Source organism: Oncorhynchus tshawytscha, linkage group LG11, assembly GCF_018296145.1.
Source record: "Oncorhynchus tshawytscha isolate Ot180627B linkage group LG11, Otsh_v2.0, whole genome shotgun sequence".
NCBI classification, from domain to species: Eukaryota; Metazoa; Chordata; class Actinopteri; order Salmoniformes; family Salmonidae; genus Oncorhynchus; species Oncorhynchus tshawytscha.
Genome location: NC_056439.1, coordinates 23,069,962 through 23,093,390, shown reverse-complemented (window position 1 = coordinate 23,093,390; position 23,429 = coordinate 23,069,962). Strand labels below are relative to the sequence as shown.

Sequence of the window (23,429 nt, the reverse complement as noted above, 5' to 3'; positions counted from 1 at the left end):
TATTCCGATATTGGGACGCAACTATCCCATTCTCACTAAAACACGAAGTTATGGCACACATCTTACTTGATGCGTTCTCTACACTTCCTCACGTTTTTCTATGGGTTTAGCGATGTGAAATTGACATGCAAGGCACATTACCGCCATAGAGTGGGAGGAACTGATACAAGTACCCATACATTTGTTTCCCCTCCCCATCATTGTTTTAATGTATGTACAGTATTTCATTTTTTTTGTAGTAGTAGCAATCTTAGCTGAAAAAAGTTTTAAATGATCTTATATATATTTCTTTCAGGTGTAGGAGATTTGTTTTGTTAGTGCAGTGCTCATAAATCCCCACTAGATATCACAGGTCACACTTCATAAACCCATCAACAATTTGCAACAAGGTTGTCTATACAAATATTTCAATTGAGTTCAGACTTTCTTTTGATTTCCTGATCATAATATATTTGTATGATTTAACACTAAAGAACAACACGATACAAACACACGCATTACAATACACAATGTTGGTAGCTTTAATAATCAGATCTACAGTACCACCATTTCAGGGACAAGAGTGCAATTGGTAATTTACTGTGAAATGTCATTAGTATTGGAAGGTTCAAAACTCCATCAGGTGTGTGTATGGTCCGTTAGTATCTAGCTTCAGCACTTGTCTGTTCCCATATGTTCCATGTTTGACGATCATCCCAGTCTCACTACTGTTACTGGACAAAGCCAGTTCCTTCTCACACAGGGAGACAAAGTTAGAATAGAGCTGTAGGCCCTCTTCTTTCCCAATGTTATGGTGGTACTGCATGCCCTTCCCTTTGGCCTTGCCTCCCAGTGTAGCCTGAGGCACAATGAGGACGTTCCCAGGCAGGTCCAACACTGACACATACTTCCCAGAGTCAGCTTCACACAGCTTCAAGTTGAGCAGAGTGTTCACTGTGGAGTAGAGCAGAGGGATCAATAACCATTCAGTACTAGCAACATTGCTTTACGATTCCTTGAAGAACAGTGACATTTACTGTTCACAGTCTTGTGAAGCCCAGGTAGTTGCTTTTATTGCAGTATTATCCAAAAACTGGAAAAAGCACAATAAATACCGATTTTTTGAATAATTTCCTCTGTAGCGCCTTTAAAAAAGCAGATGTAGACCACCATCCCTCTGTCAATCTGAAAACATGAAATCTTATGAGCAGCCCATCCCACAAATATTATTTTAGGCAAGGTGCAAATCTTATTCTGAGCAGGCAGACCATATTTGCATTTAAGAAAGTAGTAGAAGATAATTCAATAGTACCTCCACCCATTCAGCCTCAGACTGATCATCTGCAGGTTTGACTTGAAGCCTTGCATAGAGACACTGCTGAAGAACAGTTCTTGCTAGTGGAGAACCTGCCTTTTCAGTCATTTTGAAATTATATCTGCCTGTTTCAGATGATAAAGCACAAGAGGACTCGTAAAAAACTCACTTTTAAAAGGGACAGTGAAGGAAAATAACAGAAGAGAAACGAAAACTTTCGTGTCTCTGACACTCGCTTCCGGGTGAGGCTCCTCCTGACGCAAGCATACGTCATAGAAAATCGACATGCACTTGACCAATAACCTATTTTTTCTATGGCAATAACACAAGATGGCTCACTGTAGCTACAGTAAATTCTCACATTTATTAAAATTAACAACCGCTAACCTAAATAAACCAACAGTGTTACGGACAGGGAGAGACATTCAACATGCTCCACAACGCTGCAAATATTTCATACGTTTTCATAAGGTAATATTCTAGCTCTTGCTAAAATTGTTTACAACTAACTGGCGAACTAAACTCCACTCCATGGAGTGTTGTTTAGTTCGCTACAACTAACTAGCTAGGTAGCTTGCCACATGCTAGCTAAGTAAATGCTATCAAGTTCACTCTGATTCACCCTACATAGCTAGTTAGCTAATCATTGCAAGCCATTGAGGCCAATTATGTAGCATGTTTGTTTACGTATCTGTATAACTATAACTAACTATAACTAACAGCAACACTATAAGATTTACATCATGTATATACAGTACCAGTCAAAAGTTTGGAAACACCTACTCATTCAAGGGTTTTTCCTTATTTTTACTCTTTTCTACATTGTAGAATAATAATGAAGACATCAAAACTATGAAATAACACGTATCATGTAATAACCAAAAAAGTGTTAAACAAATCAAAATATATTTTATATTTGAGATTCTTCAGAGTAGCCACCCTTTGCCTTGATAACAGCTTTGCACAGGCTTGGCGTTCTCTCAGCCAGCAACATGAGGAATGCTTTTCCAACAGTCTTCAAGGAGTTCACACATGCTGAGCATTTGTTGGCTGCTTTTCCTTCACTCTGCGGTCCAACTCATCCCAAACCAACTCAATTGGGTTGAGGTCGGGTGATTGTGGAGGCCAGGTCACCTGATAGCCCTTACACAGCCAGGAGGTGTGTTTTGGATCATTGTCCTGTTGAAAAACAAATGATAGTCCCTCTAAGCGCAAACTAGATGGGATGGCTTATCGCTGCAGAATGCTGTGGTAGCCATGCTGGTTAAGTGCCTTGAATTCTAAATAAATCACTGGCAGTGTCACCAGCAAACCACCATCACACCTCCTCCTCCATGGTTCACGGAGAGAACCACACATGACGAGATCATCCGTTCACCTACTCTGCGTTTCACAAAGACGCGGCGCGGCGGTTGGAACCAAAAATCTCAAATTTGGCTCATCAGACCAAAGGACAGATTTCCACCGGTCTAATGTCCATTGCTCGTGTTTCTTGGCCCAAGCAAGGCTCTTCTTATTATTGGTGTCCTTTAGTAGTGGTTTCTTTGCAGCGATTCGACCATGAAGGCCTGATTCACGCAGTCTCCTCTGAACAGTTGATGTTGAGATGTGTCTGTTACTTGATCTCTGTGAAGCATTTATTTGGGCTGCAATCTGAGGTGCAGTTAACTCTAATGAGGTAACTCTGGGTCTTCCCTTCCTGTGGCGGTCCTCACGAGAGCCAGTTACATCATAGCGCTTGATGGTTTTTGTGACTGCACTTGAAGAAATTTTAAAAGTTCTTGACATTTTCCCAGATTGACTGACCTTCATGTCTTAAAGTAATGATGGACTGTCGTTTCTCTTTGCTTATTTGAGCTGTTCTTGCCATAAAATGGACTTGGTCTTTTACCAAATAGGGCTATCTTCTGTATACCACCCTTACCTTGTCACAACACAACTGATTGGTTCAAACGCATTAAGAAGGAAAGAAATGTACTTTTAACAAAGCACACCTGTTAATTGAAATGCATTCCAGGTGACTTATCCAGAACCAATTCCAGTCCCCAAATCCAGAACTAATTCAAGAAAAGCGTACAGTGTTATATAGAGCCATTATTGCAGGGAACTCCGTTCCATCTAATATTGCTCAAATAAGCAGCAAACCTGGTTTTTAAAAACAGATAAAGCAACAGCTCACCGCCTCTCCCTTATTTGACCTATTAGATAGTTTGTATGTACTGATATGTAAGCTATGTGTGCCTTTTTTTAAATGTATGTAGTTCTGTCCTTGAGCTGTTCTTGTCTAATGATGTTCTGTATTACGTCATTATGTTTCATGTTTTGTGTGGACCCCAGGAACAGTAGCTGCTGCTTTTGCAACAGCTGATGAGGATCCTAATAAAATACCAATACCTCATGAAACTGGTTGAGAGAATGCCAAGAGTGTGCAAAGCTGTCATCAAGGCAAAGGGTGGCTATTTGAAGAATCTCAAATATAAAATATATTTGTACTTGTTTAACAAGTTTAACTTTTTTAACTTGTTTAACTTTTTTGGTTACTACATGATTCTATATGTGTTATTTCATAGTTTTGCTGTCTTCGCTATTATTCTACAATGTAGAAAATAGTAAAAATAAAGAAAACCCTTGAATGTGTAGGTGTGTCCAAATGTTTGACGGGTACTGTATATACAAGTTGCATTCAAGTTTATCATGTGTTGTTGATAAACTCACTTGCTCATTCCATGATGAATTTACGCAACTCTAACACTCTGTACTCCCTAGACCTCAGGTCCTGAGAGGTCGTTGCAGGAGAGACAGAAGCAGCACATGGCTCGTGGCTTGCCCAAACAAAAGCCCATTGCTGGAGTGAAACAAGTTATTGTGGTGGCCTCAGGGAAGGGGGGTGTTGGGAAATCAACCACTGCAGGTAAGCAGGTTCTTATTGGGCTCTCTGTGCTGCTCATTCATGAAACATTTGCACAAATGTGTATACTTTGCATACATTTCAACAGACAGTGGTTTGGTCTGATCTTTTTATCTTTATGAAATATATATTTTTATACAGTGTAGTCATTTGCTAGCCTACAACCTTTTTCCTCCCCTCAACAGTGAATTTGGCCCTTGGACTCACAGCTAATGATCCAGTAAGGAAAGCACCATTATTAATTTGCACATTTTGTTATTACTGTTGCATACCAATTTTTGCCCAAAATGGGTATGCAGAACCATGACAATCTCTCTCTCTCTCTCTCTCACTACATTGTCCACTCAGTGTCTCTTCATGTCTCTTTTCTGCACACAGAGTAAAACTGTGGGCATCTTAGACGCTGATGTTTACGGTCCCTCAATTCCTAAGCTGATGAGCCTAAAGGGGAACCCAGAACTAACTGACAGTAGGAGACATCAATCTGCATGTAGTCTAGCCTGAGGAATAACAAGGATGTTTTAGATGTATCCATTCATTACAGAGATCAAACTGAAAAGACAACCTATGTTTTCTTTGTGTTTTCAGACAACCTAATGAGACCACTTATGAATTTTGGGATTCCTTGGTGAGTAAATGTATCTCCAATTGCCAGTGACAGGGGAGGTAAGCAAACAAATAAACCATTGAGTCATTGACTGTCATGTCCATCTCTCATCCTTCTGTCCTCAGTATGTCCATGGGGTTTCTGGTAGAGGATGTCGCACCCATTGTCTGGAGGGGCCTGATGGTGATGTCAGCTATAGAGAAGCTACTTAGACAGGTGGGAGAGACTGATCGTTCATGTACACTGACCTCCAAAGGCAAAGTGCGGTAACTACGAATTTGGTCCAAAATCTTTGGTCTGTTGTAATGGCCTTGTGTATATAGTAAGGCCCGAGGTGGTGTGGTATATGTCCAATATTCCACGGCTAAGGGCTGTTCTTAAGCACAGCGCAACGCAGAGTGCCTGGACACAGCCCTTAGCCGTGGTATATTGGCCATATACCACAAACTCCCTAGGTGTCTTATTGCTATTATAAACTGGTTACAAACTTAATTAGAGCAGTAAAAATATATGTTTTGTCATACCTGTGGTATAATGCCTGATATACCGCGTTTGTCAGCCAATCAGCATTCAGGGCTCGATCCACAAGTTTATTATCTCATTAACGTGTTTTTTTGTTTTCTGAGACAAGAACAAGCCAGTCGATCAGAATATATCATAAAGTACCAGAATTTAGACAGAAAGACGTTGAAGTGAGATTTTGCAGTAAACATTTGTTGTTAATGCACTTTACTTTTGTAGGGCAGTACAGTAATCTGTGTTAGTTTTATACTATATACTACATGTCATTTTTTTTGTTACCTATGCAGGTAGATTGGGGACTGCTGGACTACCTGGTTATTGACATGCCACCTGGGACTGGAGATGTTCAGTTATCGATCACTCAGAACGTCCCAATAGCAGGGGCAGTGATCGTGTCCACTCCTCAGGATATTGCCTTGCTGGATGCACGCAGAGGAGCAGAAATGTTCAGAAAGGTCAATGTACCGGTAAGAGCTTTGGATGCTAAATGCCCCTTTATTCTTACTTCAATTCTTTTCAAATGACCTTGGTAAGGACAAAATACACATTTGTGAGATGTTTATCTATGCACACTGAACAAAAAATGAATGCAACATGCAACAATTTCAAAGATTTTACTGAGTTTACAGTTCATATAAGGAAATCAGTCAATTGAAATAAATCCATTAGGCCCTAATCTATGGATTTCACATGACCTAGGAATACATATTTCAGTCAAGCTTGAAATCTCCATTGCTAACTATAACATTTTCCACCAAGATAGAACTGCCAAAGGGGGCGGTGTTGCAATCTACTGCAAAGATAGCCTGCAGAGTTCTGTATTACTATCCAAGTCTGTACCCAAACAATTCGAGCTTCTACTTCTAACAATTCACCTTTCCAGAAACAAGTCTCTCACTGTTGCCGCTTGCTATAGACCTCCCTCTGCCCCCAGCTGTGCCCTCGACACCATATGTGAATTGATTGCCCCCCATCTATCTTCTGAGCTCGTGCTACTAGGTGACCTAAACTGGGACATGCTTAACACCCAGGCCATCCTACAATCCAAGCTTGATGCCCTCAATCTCACACAAATTATCAATGAACCTACCAGGTACAACTCCAAATCCGTAAACACGGGCACCCTCATAGATGTCATCCTAACTAACTCGCCCTCCAAATACACCTCTGCTGTTTTCAATCAAGATTTCAGCAATCACTGCCTCATTGCCTGCATCCGTAATGGGTCTGCAACCAAACGACCACCCCTCATCACTGTCAAACGCTCCCTAAAACTGCGAGCAGGCCTTTCTAATTGACCTGGCCGGGGTATCCTGGAATGACATTGACCTCATCCATCAGTAGATGATGCCTGGCTATTCTTTTAAATGTGCCTTCCTCACCATCTTAAATAAGCATGCCCCATTAAAAAAAATGGAACTAGGAATAGATATAGTCCTTGGTTCACTCCAGACCTGTCTTTCCTTGACCAGCACAAAAACATCCTGTGGCGTTCTGCATTAGCATCGAATAGCCCCCGTGATATGCAACTTTTCAGGGAAGTTAGGAACAAATATACATAGGCAGTTAGGAAAGCTAAGGCTAGCTTTTTCAAACAGAAATTTGCATCCTGTAGTACTAACTCAAAAAAGTTCTGGGACACTGTAAAGTCCATGGAGAATAAGAGCACCTCCTCCCAGCTGCCCACTGCTCTGAGGCTAGGAAACACTGTCACCACTGATAAATCCACTATAATTGAGAATTTCAATAAGCATTTCTCTACGGCTGGCCATGCTTTCCATCTGGCTACCCCTACCCTGGTCAACTGCCAGCACCCTCCACAGCAACCCGCCAAAGCCCCCACCATTTCTGCTTTACCCAATTCCAGATAGCTGATGTTCTGAAAGAGCTGCAAAATCTGGACCCCTACAAATCAGCCCGGGCTAGACAATCTGGACCCTCTCTTTCTAAAATTATCTGCCGAAATTGTTGCAACCCCTATTACTAGCCTTTTCAACCTCTCTTTCGTATCGTCTGAGATTCCCAAAGATTGGAAAGCTGCCGCGGTCATCCCCCTCTTCAAAGGGGGTGACACTCTAGACCCAAACTGCTACAGACCTATATCTATCCTACCCTGTCTTTCTAAGGTTTTCGAAAGCCAAGTTAACAAACAGATTACCGACCATTTCGAATCCCACCGTACCTTCTCCACTATGCAATCTGGTTTCAGAGCTGGTCATGGGTGCACCTCAGCCACGCTCAAGGTCCTAAACGACATCATAACCGCCATCGATAAAAGACATTACTGTGCAGCCGTATTCATCGACCTGGCGAAGGCTTTTGACTCTGTCAATCACCACATTCTTATTGGCAGACTCGACAGCCTTGGTTTCTCAAATGATTGCCTCACCTGGTTTACCAACTACTTCTCTGATAGAGTTCAGTGTGTCAAATCGGGGGGGGCTGTTGTCCGGACCTCTGGCAGTCTCTATGGGGCTGCCACAGGGTTCAATCCTCGGGCCGACTCTCTTCTCTGTATACAATGATGTTGCTCTTTCTGCTGATGATTCTTTGGTACACCTCTACGCAGACGACACCATTCTGTATACTTCTGGCCCCTCTTCGGACACTGTGTTAACTAACGTCTAGACGAGCTTCAATGCCATACAATCCTCCTTCCGTGGCCTCCAACTGCTCTTAAACGAAGGGGAAACTAAATGCATGCTATTCAACCGATCCCTGCCCTCTCCTGCTCGCCCATCCAGCATCACTACTCTGGACGGCTCTGCCTTAGAATATGTGGACAACTACAAATACCTAGGTGTCTGGTTAGACCGTAAACTCTCCTTCCAGACCCACATTAAGCATCTCCAATCCAAAATTAAATCTAGAATTGGCTTTCTATTTCGCAACAAAGCATCCTTCACTCATGCTGCCAAACAAACCCTCGTAAAACTGACCATCCTACCGATCCTCGACTTCAGTGATGTCATCTATAAAATAGCCTCCAACACTCTATTCAACAAACTGGATGCAGTCTATCACAGTGCCATCCGTTTTGTCACCAAAGCCCCATACACTACCCACCATTGCGACCTGTACGCTCTCGTTGGTTGGCCCTCGCTTCATACTCGTCGCCAAACCCACTGGCTACAGGTTATCTACAAGTCTCTACTAGGTAAAGCCCTGTCTTATCTCAGCTCACTGGTCACCATAGCAGCACCCACTCGTAGCAGGCGCTCCAGCAGGTATATCTCACTGGTCATCCCCAAAGCCAATTCCTCCTTTGGTCGTCTTTCCTTCCAGTTCTCTGCTGCCAATGACTGGAACGAACTACAATAATCTCTGAAGTTGGAGACTCATATCTCCCTCACTAGCTTTAAGCACCAGCTGTCAGAGCAGCTCACAGATCACTGCACCTGTACATAGCCCATATGTAAACAGCCCATCTATCTACCTACCTCATCCCCATACAGTATTTATTTATTTATCTTGCTCCTTTGCACCCCAGTATCTCTACTTGCACATTCATCTTCTGCACATCTACCATTCCAGTGTTTCAATTGCTATATTGTAATTACTTCGCCACCACGGCCTATTTATTGCCTTAACTCCCTTATCTTACCTCGTTTACACTCACTGTACATAGACATTTTGTTTTCTTTTGTTCTACTGTATTATGGACTATGTTTTGTTTATTCCATGTGTAACTCTGTGTTGTTGTATGTGTCGAATTGCTACGCTTTATCTTGGCCAGGTCGCAGTTGCAAATGAGAACTTGTTCTCAACTAGCCTGCCTGGTTAAATAAAGGTAAAATAAAATACATTTAAAAAAAAAATGCATCTGTTGGTAACAGATAACTTAAAAAATAGGTAGGGGCGTGGGTCAGAAAACCAGTCAGTATCTGGTGTGACCACCATTTGTCTCATGCAGCGTGACACATCTGCTTCACATAGAGTTGATCAGGCTGTGGACTGTGGAATGTTGTCCCACTCCTCTTCAATGGCTGTGTGAAGTGGCTGGATATTTGCGGCAACTGGAACACGCTGTCATATACGTCGATCCAGAACATCCCAAACATGCTCAATGGGTGACATGTCTGGTGACTATATAGGCCATGGAAGAACTGGGACATTTTCAGCTTCCAGGAATTGTGATCAGATCTTTGCGACATGGGGCCATGCATTATCATTCTGAGGTGATTGCGGCAGGATCAATGACACGACAGTGGGCCTCAGGATCTCGTCACGGTATCTTTGTGAATTCAAATTGCCATCGATTAAAATGCAATTGTGTTCGTTGTTCATAGCTTACGCATGCCAATACCATAACCCCACCTCCACCATGGGGCACTCACGGTTGCATCACCAAATGTTGACATCAGCAAACCGCTCGCCTACACAACACCATACAGGCTGTCTGCCATCTGCCCGGTACAGTTGACACCAGGATTAATCCGTGAAGAGCACACTTCTCCAGCGTGCCAGTGGCCATTGAAGGTGAGCATTTGCCTACTGAAGTCGGTTACGACGCCGAGTTGCAGTCAGGTCAAGACTCTGGTAAGGAAAACGAGCACGCAGATGAGCTTCCCTGAGATGGTGTCACGCCCTGACCATAGAGAGCCCTCGGGGTTCTCTATGGTGTAATAGGTCAGAGCGTGACTAGGGGGGTTTTATAGTTATTATAGTTCTATGTTGGTGTGTGAGTATGGTTCCCAATTGGAGGCAGCTGATATACAGTTGCCTCTAATTGGGGATCATACTTAGTGTGTCCCTTTTCCCACCTGGGTTGTGGGATATTGATTTTGTATTGTGCCTATGTGCGCTACGTATTTGCATGTTTGTTATTTCTTTGCTGTTTTTTGGAAGTTTCACTTTAATAAATATGTGGAACTCTACTCACGCTGTGCGTTGGTCCACTTATTTATCGTGACAGATCGTGACAGATGGTTTCTGAAGGTTTTGCAGAAATTCTTCAGTTGTGCAAACCCACAGTTTCATCAGCTGTCCGGGTGGCTCGTCTCAGATCATCCCACAGGAGAAGAAGCCAGATGTTGAGTACCTGGGCTGGCATGGTTACACATGTTCTGCAGTTTTGAGGCCCGGTTGGATCTTCTGCTAAATTCTCTAAAATGACATTGGAGGTGGCTTATGGCAGAGAAATTAACATAAAATTATCTGGCAACAGCTCTGGTGGATATTCCTGCACCCAGCCTGCCAATTGCATGCTCCCTCAAAACTTGAGACATTGGTGGCGTTGTGTGACAAAACTGCACATTTTAGAGTGGTCTTTTATTGTCCCCAGCACAAGGTGCACCTGTGTAATGATCATGCTGTTTCGTCTGCTTCTTGTCAGGTGGATGTATTATCCTGGCCAAGGAGAAATGCTCACTAACAAGGAGAAATACACTTTTTGTGCATATGGAAAATGTCTGGGATCTTTTATTTCAGCTCATGAAACGTAGGACCAACACTACATGTTGCGTTTAAATTTTTGTTCAGTGTATATTTATATATATGTCACATCTCATAGGTCCTGGGCATAGTCCAGAATATGAGCGTGTTTCAGTGCCCCAAGTGTAACCACCAGACCCACATCTTTGGGGCAGATGGAGCAAGGGCCCTTGCTGATACTCTGGGAGTACAAGTATTGGGTAAGATCCATTTCAAACATAAATCATTACAGATTTCATTATTTCTCTCAATCTGAGATCTAATAGAATGATAGTATAGTGTAGAGACTGATGTCTCTCCCTCCTCTGTCTAGGAGACATTCCTCTACACCTGAGCATCAGGGAGATGTCAGACAGAGGCCAGCCTGTAGTGGTGTCCTCACCTGACAGCCCTGAGGTTGGTATGCTGCTTGGATGACAATAGATAGTCAAGATAAACATTGGCAATGTTGGAAAACAAACAGTGTATTCTTCACCGTAACATTGTATACATTTTACACTTTTGAGAGTTTGCCATGTTAGTTTTCTACCTGGGTTTGTTTAATATGTCTGCCTATGCCCATTGTTTTAGGCTGAGGCCTACAGAAAGGTGGCGACTGCCGTGGTCCAGCGTCTAGAAGAACTCTCTGGTTGAGTTATTGCCCTCTACTGTGTAGGACAACTGGACAACTCGTCATCTACAGGAGATTCAGTGCATTCGGAAAGTATTCAGACCCCTTGACTTTTTCCACATTTTGTTATTCTAAAATGGATTAAATAGTTTTTTTTCCCCCTCATCAATTTACACACAATACCCATAATGACAAAGCAAAAACAGGTTTTTCAATTTTTTTGTGCAAATGTATGAATAAATAAATAAATAAAATGATATAACATTTACATAAGTATTCAGACCCTACTCAATACTTTGTTACAGCCTCAAGTCTTTTTCGATCGATTACAGCCTTGAGTCTTCTTGGGTATGACGCTACAAGCTTGCCACACCTGTATTTGGGGAGTTTCTCCTATTCTTCTCTGCAGATGCCCTCAAGCTCTGTCAGGTTGGATGGGGAGCGTCACTGCAAAGCTATTTTCAGGTCTCTCCAGAGATGTTCAAATCCGGGCTCTAGCTGGGCCACTCAAGGACATTGAGAGACTTGTCCCAAAGCCACTCCTGCGTTGTATTGGCTGTGCGCTTAGGGTCGTTGTCCTGTTGGAAGATGAACCTTCGACCCAGTCTGAGGTCCTGAGCACTCTGGAGCAGGTTTTCATCAAGGATTTCCCTTTCCCTCGATCCTGAGTAGTCTCCCAGACCCTGCCGCTGAAAAACATACCCACATCATGATGCTTCATCGTAGGGATGGTGCCAGGTTTCCTCCAGACGTGACGCTTGGCATTCAGGCCAAAGAGTTCAATCTTGGTTTCATCAGACCAGAGAATCTTGTTTGTCATGGTCTGAGAGTCCTTGACGTGCCTTTTGGCAAACTCTAAGCGGGCCATTCTACCATAAAGGCCTGATTGGTAGAGTGCTGCAGAGATGGTTGTCCTGGAAGGTTCTCCCATCTCCACTGAGGAACTCCCGAGCTCTGTCAGAGTGACCATCAGGTTCTCTGTCACTTCCCTGACCCAAGGCCCTTCTCCCCCCGATTGCTCAGTTTGACCAGGTGGCCAGCTCTAGGAAGAATCTTGTTGGTTCCAAACTTCTTCCATTTAAGAATGATGGAGGGCACTGTTCTTGGGGACTTTCAATGCTGCAGACATTTTTTTGGTACCCTTCCCCAGATCTGTACGTCGACACAATCCTGTCTCGGAGCTCTACGGACAATTCCTTCGACTTGATGGCTTGGTTTTGGCTCTGACATGCACTGTCAACTGTGGGATCATATATAAACTGGTGTGTGCCTTTCCAAATCATGTCGAATCAATTGAATTTACCACAGGTGGACTCCAATCAAGTTGTAGAAACATCTCAAAAATGATCAATGGAAACAAGATGGACCTGTGCTAAATTTTGAGTCTCATAGCAAATAGTTAAATAGTTATTATAACTATAAATAGTTATAGTTAAATAAGGTATCTGTTTTTAATTTAACAAATTCGCAAAAATGTCTAAAAACCTGTTTTCGCTTTGTCGTTATGGTGTATTGTGTGTAGGTTGATGAGGGGAAAGAATATTTAATCCATTGTAGAATAAGACTGTAATGTAACAAAATGTGGAAGAAGTGAAGGGGTCTGAATACTTTCCGAGTGCACTGTAGACCAGAAGAACCCTGCACTCCTCCATATCCCTAGCTGTGGAGTACGCACAAATCCTTGGGGTCTGAGCTGATTACATATCTGTTACATAGTATGTATATCTAGACCGTGGTAGCATAATGTTCCGTTTCAATAGCAACCTGTCTCTTCAAACCAATGTGTATTCAATATATAGATCCAGTATTCATTGTTCAGTCTGATATTCAAATACAACACGTTTAATTCAAGCCTTGAGAACAAAATGTGCAGTCGACAGTAAACTACATGAAAGTAATTTATGCCCTAAAAGCGTAGAGCAAAAATAAAGGAATGGTTCTATCTTGTTGTTTTTTCTTTCTGACTTGATGCTTGATGCCTCTTTCTGATGCCTGGTGAGTTGTTCTTTTGTAGATGTTGATGCCTGGTGAGTTGTTCTTTTGTAGATGTTGATGCCTGGTGAGTTGTTCTTTTGAGATGCCTGGTTTGTTCTTTGAGATGCCTGGTGAGTTGTAGATGTTGATGCCTGGTGAGTTGTTCTTTTGTAGATGTTGATGCCTGGTGAGTTGTTCTTTTGTAGATGTTGATGCCTTGATGCCTGGTGAGTTGTTCTTTTCTTTTGTAGATGTTGATGCCTGGTGAGTTGTTCTTTTGTAGATGTTGATGCCTGGTGAGTTGTTCTTTTGTAGATGTTGATGCCTGGTGAGTTGTTCTTTTGTAGATAGATTGTTGATGCCCTGGTGAGTTGCCTGGTGAGTTCTTTTTTGTAGATGTTGATGCCTGGTGAGTTGTTCTTTTGTAGATGTTGATGCCTGGTGAGTTGTTCTTTTGTAGATGTTGATGCCTGGTGAGTTGTTCTTTTGTAGATGTATGCCTGGTGATGTTGATGCCTGGTGAGTTGTTCTTTTGTAGATGTTGATGCCTGGTGAGTTGTTCTTTTGAGATGCCTGGTGAGTTGTTCTTTTAGATAGATGTTGATGCCTGGTGAGTTATTCTTTTGTAGATGTTGATGCCTGGTGAGTTGTTCTTTTGTAGATGTTGATGCCTGGTGAGTTGTTCTTTTGTAGATGTTGATGCCTGGTGAGTTATTCTTTTGTAGATGTTGATGCCTGGTGAGTTATTATTTTGTAGATGTTGATGCCTGGTGAGTTGTTCTTTTGTAAATGTTGATGCCTGGCATCAACATCTACAAAAGAATAACTTGTTTGACTTGAAGCCAGTAAGGGTTGCAGTTACTCTCTATTAACACCTGGTGGCACTGCATATCAAATCAAACATCCCACTTCCCAGGCCACCAGTCATATTTATTTCCTCATCCTGAGTTGGATGAGCTCTCTGGGACTTGTGCAAACAGGACCACTTCCTGCATATTTCTGTTGCTCCCTAGACTCCGCTAACTACAGCAGCTGTTTCGCTTCCAACCGAACCAACCGCCATGAAAGCCAAGCCAGACGGCTCGGTGTCTTATCGGGTCAATGAGTGTTGAATGTTTACTACTGTTCTGTTTTTCTGTAGCTATGGTTAGTCATTTGCATGCTGCTCTATACTCTATATTGGAGGAACATAATATGAAGTCCTACCAAAGCCCTCCGGACCAGTTCCTATTTCAGCAGCTCTGTCTGGTCTGAGCCCTGTCTTGTCCTGGAGACACTGTCTGGGGTAAAGACAGTGTGCCACTTACGAAAAAAGAGTGCAATATAACCACAGTATGCGGCAACTTCTGCATCCAAAATACCACAGTCGACCGCAGTTGAAAGTGCAGCTTCAAAATTGCAATCATTTTTTGTAAGGGAGGGGGGTGTTGATGTGTCAGATGGTCCCCATTAAAGAGGAAGTCCCACTGGCAGAGCTGTCTATTTGTGGTTCTGTTTAAATAACTAAAGTATTGTGGTGTATTCATTTGCCTTCTAGTTGTGTTTTCTGTTCTGTACACTTATTGTGTCCATCGTAAATACACTTTAAAAACAAAAATCTGCATCCCGTAAATCTCGATATATTCCCGAAAGGGGAACAGTGTAACACGAAGAAGGAGAAGTGAGACTTCGAGATGAAAAATGGCGGTAGCTAATGAGGTGAAATTAGGTAGCTACTGCAGGGCAGACGTGCTACCTCAAGGCTACACAGACACACTCCCAACATACACACACTACAGGGTTGCTCTGTTTCGGAAAAGGCCAGCGCTGTGGAGGAAAAAGCTATCGGGTCCAAAGCGATGACTCCTGTGTACAGTAATTACTGCTGTGGTGTGGCTTTTAAACACAGGACAGGCAGGGGGCTTTACAGATAACAAGGATGTGTGGAGGATGGCCTCGTTTGCTAAGTTCTTCCTCTAGTTCTCTGAGAGAGAGAGAGAGAGAGAGAGAGGGTGTGTGTTTGAGTGTGTGTCAGAACCAGAGAGAGAAGGGAAGAGAAAGCAAGAGTGGGAGAAATCCTTTCATGTGAGTCAGTACTGAGTGACTCCTTAGTGACTGGCATTCTTCCCTATGAGCAGCTGCCAGTGGCTCTTGCCCAGTCATGTGGTGTTTTTCTAGGCAGAGGGACACTAGTATTCCCATATAAACACAACAGCATGGCTACACATAGGTCAGCTGATTTACAGTATCTCCCTCTCTCCAGGTGGGCGATTTCTCTGTCTCAGTCAGTGTCCCAAATGGCACCCTATTCTCTTTTTAGTGCACGGCCTTTGACCAGGGCCTTTACTGCAATAAACGGACCATGATACAAAGGCCCATAAAGTCACTGACTAAGATATCCGTAGTTACAGAATGAACTACTTCCTGAAGCTCTGTAAAAAATCAGGGGGAAACATAGAGAGAGGGGGTGTCTGGTATCAGTGACACCTGAGCCCTATGGAAGTATATTGATTGTGAATTAATGTTAGTAACACAGATGCTCAATTGTAACCTTATAACATGGAAGGAAAATTAAATGAATATGTGTGTCTAAAGAGTTTGAACATTTCATAACTTTATCATTTGCTATGCACTCCATTAATGTGCTCAAATATTGAAGCTTTCTTCATGCTGTACATGAGGACAGGATCCATTTATTGCTCTAAATCATCCTACGTGAGAACACCCACATCTATTATATACGAGAGACATATTTTATTGATTGAGATTATGCTAAGTAGTATGTTTTTTCTTTTTTGAGAGCTAAACTTTAGTGTTGAAAATCTCTGATTGAAAAGCTGGTTATTTTGTCTTTTCCATTCAGTAAACCCATGAATTCAGTTGGGACTCCTTCCAACGGTTCCCTTTGCTTCTGTCAGTAACTAAATGAAATATAACTCTATTGTTTTGAACGCCACATCCTGCATTCCAAAATTAGAAATGAATGGATTTTCAGAGAACAAAAAAATATCTGTGATTTTCTGCAACTGAAGGCTTTCAGTTTCACTTTCTAAAATCAGCCATTAAACCTGCCATTTAAAATACATAGCACTGATACTGCTGTATGCTGTGACCTGTATGCTATGACCTTGTTGTTATCAGACAGATTCATATCATGAAATAACAACAACAATCTCCAGTCCTCATCGCCCCAGATAGATAAGGCAGCTACTAGCTAGCACCGGCACGACCATATGTAGCCGTAGGGTAGGATGGAGTCGGTGTTAATGGTGGGGTTGGATGAAGTCTCTCACACTCCAGCTCTAGGTGGTCTCCCCCCTATCCCACCTATCCATGGCCCCATCTCCCTTGACCTTGGGATCCCTGACCTGCCTGGCTGGCCCTAGCGTTGCTCCGTTGCCATGCCAATGCAGCTGTGGCGGGGCTCTGGGTAAACAGCAGCAGCTGGTTCCAATTGTGCTGCGTCACTGGGAGGGCATGCATAGGCTCAGAATGGGAGTGAAGGGGTGGGGGAGGTAGGGGTGAGGGTGGAGGGCGGTGGGGGGTGACTGCAGCAGCACCCCCACACACTACAGTCATCTGTCTTGCAGTTCTGTTTCTCTGCATGCTGCTGCTGAGAGCTCTAGAACCAACGCGGAGTGTGATGGAGCATTGCAGTCTCAACACTGCGAACAGAGCTGAATAACGACTTGCTTTTAGTGCTAGGATATCTGTGCACAACAGGGGAAAATATCCATGTAAATCAGATGATATCCTAGGCCTAGGAGGAAAGAACAGTGCCACTGACACATTGAAAATGCAAATAAATGAACCGGGAGGAACTATGGGACTGCTTGCTTTGGTAGCAGGATACACGATCTTTGCTCTCCTTTGAGTGAGATTGGTTTCAGCCATTATAATTTGGAGTTCTTTATTTCAGTGTCAAGCCGTGTTTGAAGCTTATTAGTGCTCACCTGTCCATCTGCAGCTGCAGAGTAAACAAAGGACCAAAGAGCCCAGTGGGCCACAGGCTTGGACGTAGGGGGACTCTCAAACACAATTGGCCGGAGACTGTAGATCTGAGGAGATTTAGAGTGAGATTTGGGGGTTGGGTAGGTGAATAATTCATGATTGTGGAGAAGAGAAGGGGACATTTTAGATGAAGCAGGGGTACTGTGCCCATAGACAGTAGGAGACAAACAGAAGAAAGCTTCGGTTTCGGCCTGCCCATGGGCTTTTGATGTATGGGCGGGCATGGCCATAGAAATGGAATTCAGCCTGATTGAGACTTGGGCTGGGCACTTCAATCTATTTATCTCCCTCTCTGTGTCTGCTGCTGAAGGATGTGTGTGTCTGAGGCATGGGCCAGTGGTTGGGATGGAGAGAATGGAGGGGCTCACTGACGTTGCATCACCTCAGGGTTAAATTCAAAATAAAACTTAGGTGGCTATAGTAATAGGTAGCAACTCTCAGCTCTCGAGGACATCCGCATCTGTACCAGGACTTGCTGCGACCTGATAAAATAAAAATCCAATACACCTTTATTTTGCCCAAAACGTAGAGTTGACTATACACTGTACAGTATGTCTATTCAAGGATATTTTTATTTGAGTGTTTGTTTGACAATCATTCAAGTCCATAGAAAGAGACATAAAGCACACACTTGTCGTAAATTAAATCTCTATCTTCAAGTGAATCATTTACCCACACAGTCACTGTTGTTTATTCAGTGAGAGAAATCAGCTGGTACTCCTCTGGAAAATAAACTGTGTTATAGTCACTGTTCTGTCACAGCATTGCATTGCTGAATTCTCCCAGTCTGAATGAGGAGGACTGTTTGGCTGGCAGGGCTTTGAAAGGCTCAAACAGATCAAGGTCTGCTGATAGACGATATTGACTCAATAGATTAAATTATTTCATGAAGGATTTCATAAAGAATATGGTCTGGATTTACTTAACTGTTTCACTAGTGATAGTAAGCAGGCAGTCCATACAGTATGATGTGTTTTGGGATGTTTTATGCCCTATTCTTGAGACAGATGACTGGACATTATGATTATTAAGACAAATATGATGCTGGTGGTTATTCTCGTGGCCCCTTGTATAAAGCCTATTTTGTGTTTCAGCTAAAAAACTACTGTACTGTGTGTACTTTACTGGATGTCCCAAGAGAGGAAAACAGTAAAAGATGAATCACTTCCATTTCCCCATCTCTCCCATAAAGATATAGCCTTTTGACTATTTTGAAACTTACGGAGATTATGCTTATACACTCTTAGGAAAAAAAAGGTGCTCTCTAGAATCTTAAAGGGTTCTTTGGCTGTCCCCATAGGAAAACCCACTGAATAACCCTTTTAGGTTCCAGGAAGCAAAAAGGGTTTTCCTGTAGGTACAGCAGAAGAACCCTATTTGGAACCTTGCGTCGTTGTGTACCACAACCCTTTTTGGACATATACCACACACCATGGGGACCTATTGCTTAAGTGAAGTCTCGCCTGACCTGCGATACAGAGAGCTTGAAGACGCCATTGTCGTGAATTGAACACCAACCCTCACCAACACAGACAAACTTGAAGCTGGTAGAAGCCTCAGCGCTTAGTTCTTCTTCCTCCTTGCCATATAATTAAGCCAACTTAACATCAAAGGGTTGTTATGAGTTGTTTTCATTGAGGTACTTTGCATATTCCTTACTATTTTGTCATCTGTTTCAAACATACAAAGCAGCAATGAATCCATATTCCAGGAGCAAGTTCACAAGATTATATAAAGCTTACATTTTATGATGCAGACTAAGACCTGTTACTGAAAATGACAGAACCATTTGGATGTTGTGAGTTTCCTCCACAGGGCGATGAGTCAGCACAGCAGACCTGTTGTTGGAATGGGAGATACCGTTGGTAGTAGCACTGCTGGTGACTAACCATGGCTGTCCCAATTGACACCCTATCCCTTATACACCGAGTATACCAAACATTAGGAACATATTGAGTTACACCCCCCCCCGCCCTCAGAACAGACTCAAGTCGTCGGCGCTCCACAATTCGAAGGCATTCCACAGGGATGCTGGCCCTTTTAGGTGGTGGAGCATTCTTGATACACATGGGAAACTGTTGAGCGGGGAAAACCCAGAAGCGTTGCAGTTCTTGACACAAACCTACCTACTACCATACCTTGTTCAAAGGCACTTAAGTCTTTTGTCTTGCCCATTCACCCTCTGAATGGCAGACATATACAATCCATGTCTCAATTGTTTCAAGGCTTAAAAATCATTTTTTAACCTGTCTCCTCCCCTTCATCTACACTGATTGAAGTGGATTTAACAACTGACATCAATAAGGGATCATATCTTTCACCTGGATTCACCTGGTCAGCCTATGTCATGGAAAGAGTAAGTGTTCTTAATGTTTTGTATACTCAGTGTGTTGTGCACTACTTTTCACCAGGGTCCATCTACTTTTGACCAGGGCCCATAGGTTCACTATACATGTATAGTGAATAGGGTGTAATTTGGAATGCACACCATGATATCACAGAGAAGATTAGGCTTAATAAACAAACACATCAATACACCCAAACTTATGCACCACCCACTACCATTTCTCCATGCCTTTACAGTGATGTAGTGCCATTGAGGCTTGTGGGAATGAACTGTGTAATAAATCTGCATAGTGTCGTGTTAGGAAATAATTTAGCTGACAGGCTGTCTTCACAGATGTTATCTCAGAATAATTTATTTTGTTGGCCATTTGCACTTTTTTCTGTAAGAAGCAAATTGCATGTGTATACTAGCAAATGATAAGTGCATACATTTCCAGTTCAACATGGGAGGCTGTCATTAAGGCCTTTTAACATTAGTATCTCCCATAGCCAGCTGTTTCATGCCTTCTGGAGGGCACCCCATAGAGCATGGAAAACCTCTCTCACACTGTGACCAACTAGTTTTCAATCAAAGAGGAATTAATTATTATGGTTCTTTCCCCTATGATATCAGACAGTGAACACCACCCACCATCATTGGCTTGAAGAGGGCCAAAAGAGGTTTGTCACAATTTATTTAAAGGGTATACTGTAGGATTTCAAACATGCATAACCCATACATCCATAAGCAGGACATGAGCGTTTCATAACAAAGACAAAACAACAAAAATCTCAATCTGCCGCTGTTGACATGATGTATTGCTTATAATTGTGGTATGAAGGGTTATGAATGTGTTATGTAGTCCTTAGGTCCATTTTTTTGCAAGAGGTACCAATACGAGTAAAAGGTGAGCTGAGACCTTACTTTATTAAAGCGGTACAGTTGTATACCTGCAGTCCCTCTCTGGCAAGAGCAGAGACATTTTGCATATCGCTCTAGAGGATGCGATGTGATCAAAGAGCCAACAGTGAAGCAAGTAGGGGCTCGACAGCACCTGATGCAACGGTAACAAACACTAGCAACGAGCTTTGACTTTATACACATCATCCACCCTAACCCTCAGTATTTGCACTCTGCTATAATGTCAATCGGATCTGTTCAACCGCTCAGTTCCGAGTTTGTCTTTTCATAAGGAAGCTTTTAGCAATAGATTTTTCCAACACCTTGTGACATTTATTGATCATAAGGGCTATGTTTGCATCTCAACTGGCACCCCATTCCCTATATAGACTCAGACTATATTGATTGTGCAGGGCTGAAAGAGAAGGCTATTACTAAGAAGGGTGTAAGGACCAATGGTTGAGATTCACAAACAACACTTACATTAGATGAGAACACACACTAGTGTCTGCTGGATCATGTCTATTTCCAGGTTGATACAGCATGATCTTCACACTTGCATGACATGGGAACCTCACACATTGTCTGCTCTTGGAACTGATTTGAATTGAACTATTGGCTTGTAAAACAATGGTATTCAGTGTTATTCAAAGAGCATCAGGTTACAAATAGGTTTCTGCTATCAGGTTTCTGGTAATCCATTGGATGCATAAAGTGCTCACAGATCACTGCACCTGTACATAGCCCATCTATAAATAGCCCTTCCAACTACCTCACCCCCCATACTGTTATTTATTTTGCTCCTTTGTACCCCAGTATCTCTACTTGCACACTCATCTTCTGCACATCTATCACTCCAGTGTTTATTTGCTACATTGTAATTATTTCGCCACCATGGCCTATTTATTGCCTTACCTCCCTTATCCTACCTCATTTGCACACACTGTATATAGACTTTTTCTATTGCATTATTGACTGCATGTTTGTTTATTCCATGTGTAACTCTGTGTTGTTGTTTGTGTCGCACTGCTTTGCTTTATCTTGTCCAGGTCGCAGTTGTAAATGAGAACTTGTTCTCAACTAGCCTACCTGGTTAAATAAAGGTGAAATAAAAAAATAAAATAATAATAAAGAGTGGTTTTGTTTGAAAGGAGTAAAATCCGATTTTTACAATTTCCCTATGACCTCTTAAATTAGAAGCAAAACAGCAGGCATAATGACTCCAGGATCAAGTGTGTACTTAAAGTAAAAGCATCATCCTTCTTTTAGAAATATATTCTCTCCTCCTATTTTTACTACAAAACTTGTGACAACAATGACACATGGTTAAAGTTATGTTGATTGACCTATTAACGTGTAAGCTGCAATGCTCTGAGAGTGCGAGAGATAGAGAGAGAGAGAGAGAGATATAGAGAGAGAGCTCTGAGTGTTTCATGTTTGTAATGAACAGACTCTGATTCCAATGCCTTGTTCTTCATATTGACAGATGGAAAGGTGCCAATCCAGAACACTAGGATCCTGTGTGAAACAACTCCCACTTGTTCTCCACCATTCAGCGTTGGTTGGAAGAGAATGGGCACCTTCCCTGGAATATTTACGCTCTGTTTCAGTGTAGTTTGAAGGAGAGCATGAAAATATGAACACTGAAGCTACATAAACAATTGGACAAAGCTTCCTCAGCCTTCCTACTTGTCCCTGGTGTTTTGTGTCACCACAATTGCAGAGGGACAGCTGAGCCTGAGCCCACACCCAAAACAGACCCAGACAATGGAGCTTGGACTCCTAGCTTCACTGTTAGAGATATTGCATTATGACTGACAACAAAACAGCACAGCAATGTTTGGATTTCCAACTCAATGTAGAAAAGGCTTTTCTAAAAGGGCTGATAACTTTGTGTCAGTTGTGAGTGACACATTTTCTTTGATACAATGATCAGTCCTCTTATAAACTCCCTAGCACATTTTTTGCATTTTACATGCACATTACAACATGTAAGTTGACCATCACATACCATGATTGCATATGGATATTCTATCTACTAGTCGTCAACCCTTCTGGAAAGAACCAAATACATCAGTTTGAAATTAATTCTACAATGAATTTCCACTTCAATGACAAAAGAATCATCAACAGCAGACACACAAGTAGCAATGACACTAATGTGTATAGAACAGTGTATAGGCTATTGGTGAGTGAGAGACAAGCTGTAGTGGATTCCCCCTCCCCTCTAAGTCAAGATAAAAGCAAGAGCTTAGCAAACAAGGTTTGGCAAATCTGCTTAAAATCCACTAGCGGAGCATTGAAAGTATAGGCCTTAGGGTGAGCAGCATACTATCTAGTATTAAAAACCTCACATGGCATTGCTCCAGAGAGCTGCGCACTATCCCTGAAAAAAATGTGTCTGTCATATAAAACCCTCATGGAATATTATTGTAATTCACATGGAATGTTAATGAAATTATTCAGATTGACTATTTCGTATGTACATATCCCAATAATGAACATGTTATAACTATGTAATAACATGGTTTGGCTCCACGCTCCACCACCAATATGTGTCCGTAGCCTTAAAAAGTCTACTGTATTTTCAAGTAGGGAAATCAGACAGGCCAGGCTGATGCACCATTGACAAATTTACCGTATAAATGCTACAGTCTCAATGAATATGTTTATTCTTGGTGATGATCCCCAAGTCCTCGGTATGTTTATCAGTATCACACAAATGGGCACACCAAACATTCAGACATTAGTTCATAGATTGAAATTCTTCATTTACACAATTACATAGCAACCATGCACGAGCGCCGCGCCCCCGCTTTGAGCCCTGATGGAAAAGTTACTGAGAGTGATGGTGAGAGCGTTATG

General features: G+C 42.3%; 2 protein-coding genes across 3 annotated transcripts; one reads left to right on the top strand and one right to left on the bottom strand.

The window, feature by feature from the left end:
• Positions 1-507: 507 nt before the first annotated feature.
• On the bottom strand, positions 508-1,565 carry dtd2 (D-aminoacyl-tRNA deacylase 2). The gene is made up of 3 exons (XM_024412840.2): positions 1,292-1,565; positions 1,095-1,164; positions 508-933 (listed from the first exon to the last, which is right to left on the bottom strand). Exons 1-3 carry the CDS (start codon positions 1,400-1,402, stop codon positions 608-610), a joined length of 507 nt encoding a protein of 168 aa, XP_024268608.1. The 5' UTR covers positions 1,403-1,565; the 3' UTR covers positions 508-607.
• A 9-nt stretch (positions 1,566-1,574) lies between these two features.
• Positions 1,575-11,575, top strand: nubpl (nucleotide binding protein-like). Of its 2 annotated transcripts, XM_024412838.2 has the most exons (10): positions 1,575-1,765; positions 4,061-4,205; positions 4,388-4,422; positions 4,581-4,671; positions 4,791-4,830; positions 4,935-5,025; positions 5,619-5,798; positions 10,844-10,964; positions 11,078-11,160; positions 11,335-11,575. In XM_024412838.2, the coding sequence occupies exons 1-10, from the start codon at positions 1,625-1,627 to the stop codon at positions 11,395-11,397; spliced, it is 990 nt and encodes a 329-aa protein (XP_024268606.1). In that variant the 5' UTR covers positions 1,575-1,624; the 3' UTR covers positions 11,398-11,575. The 2 variants fall into 2 exon arrangements, with proteins under 2 accessions (XP_024268606.1, XP_024268607.1); XM_024412839.2 differs by lacking the exons at positions 4,388-4,422; positions 4,581-4,671 and having other exon boundaries at positions 1,577-1,765.
• Positions 11,576-23,429: the final 11,854 nt, after the last annotated feature.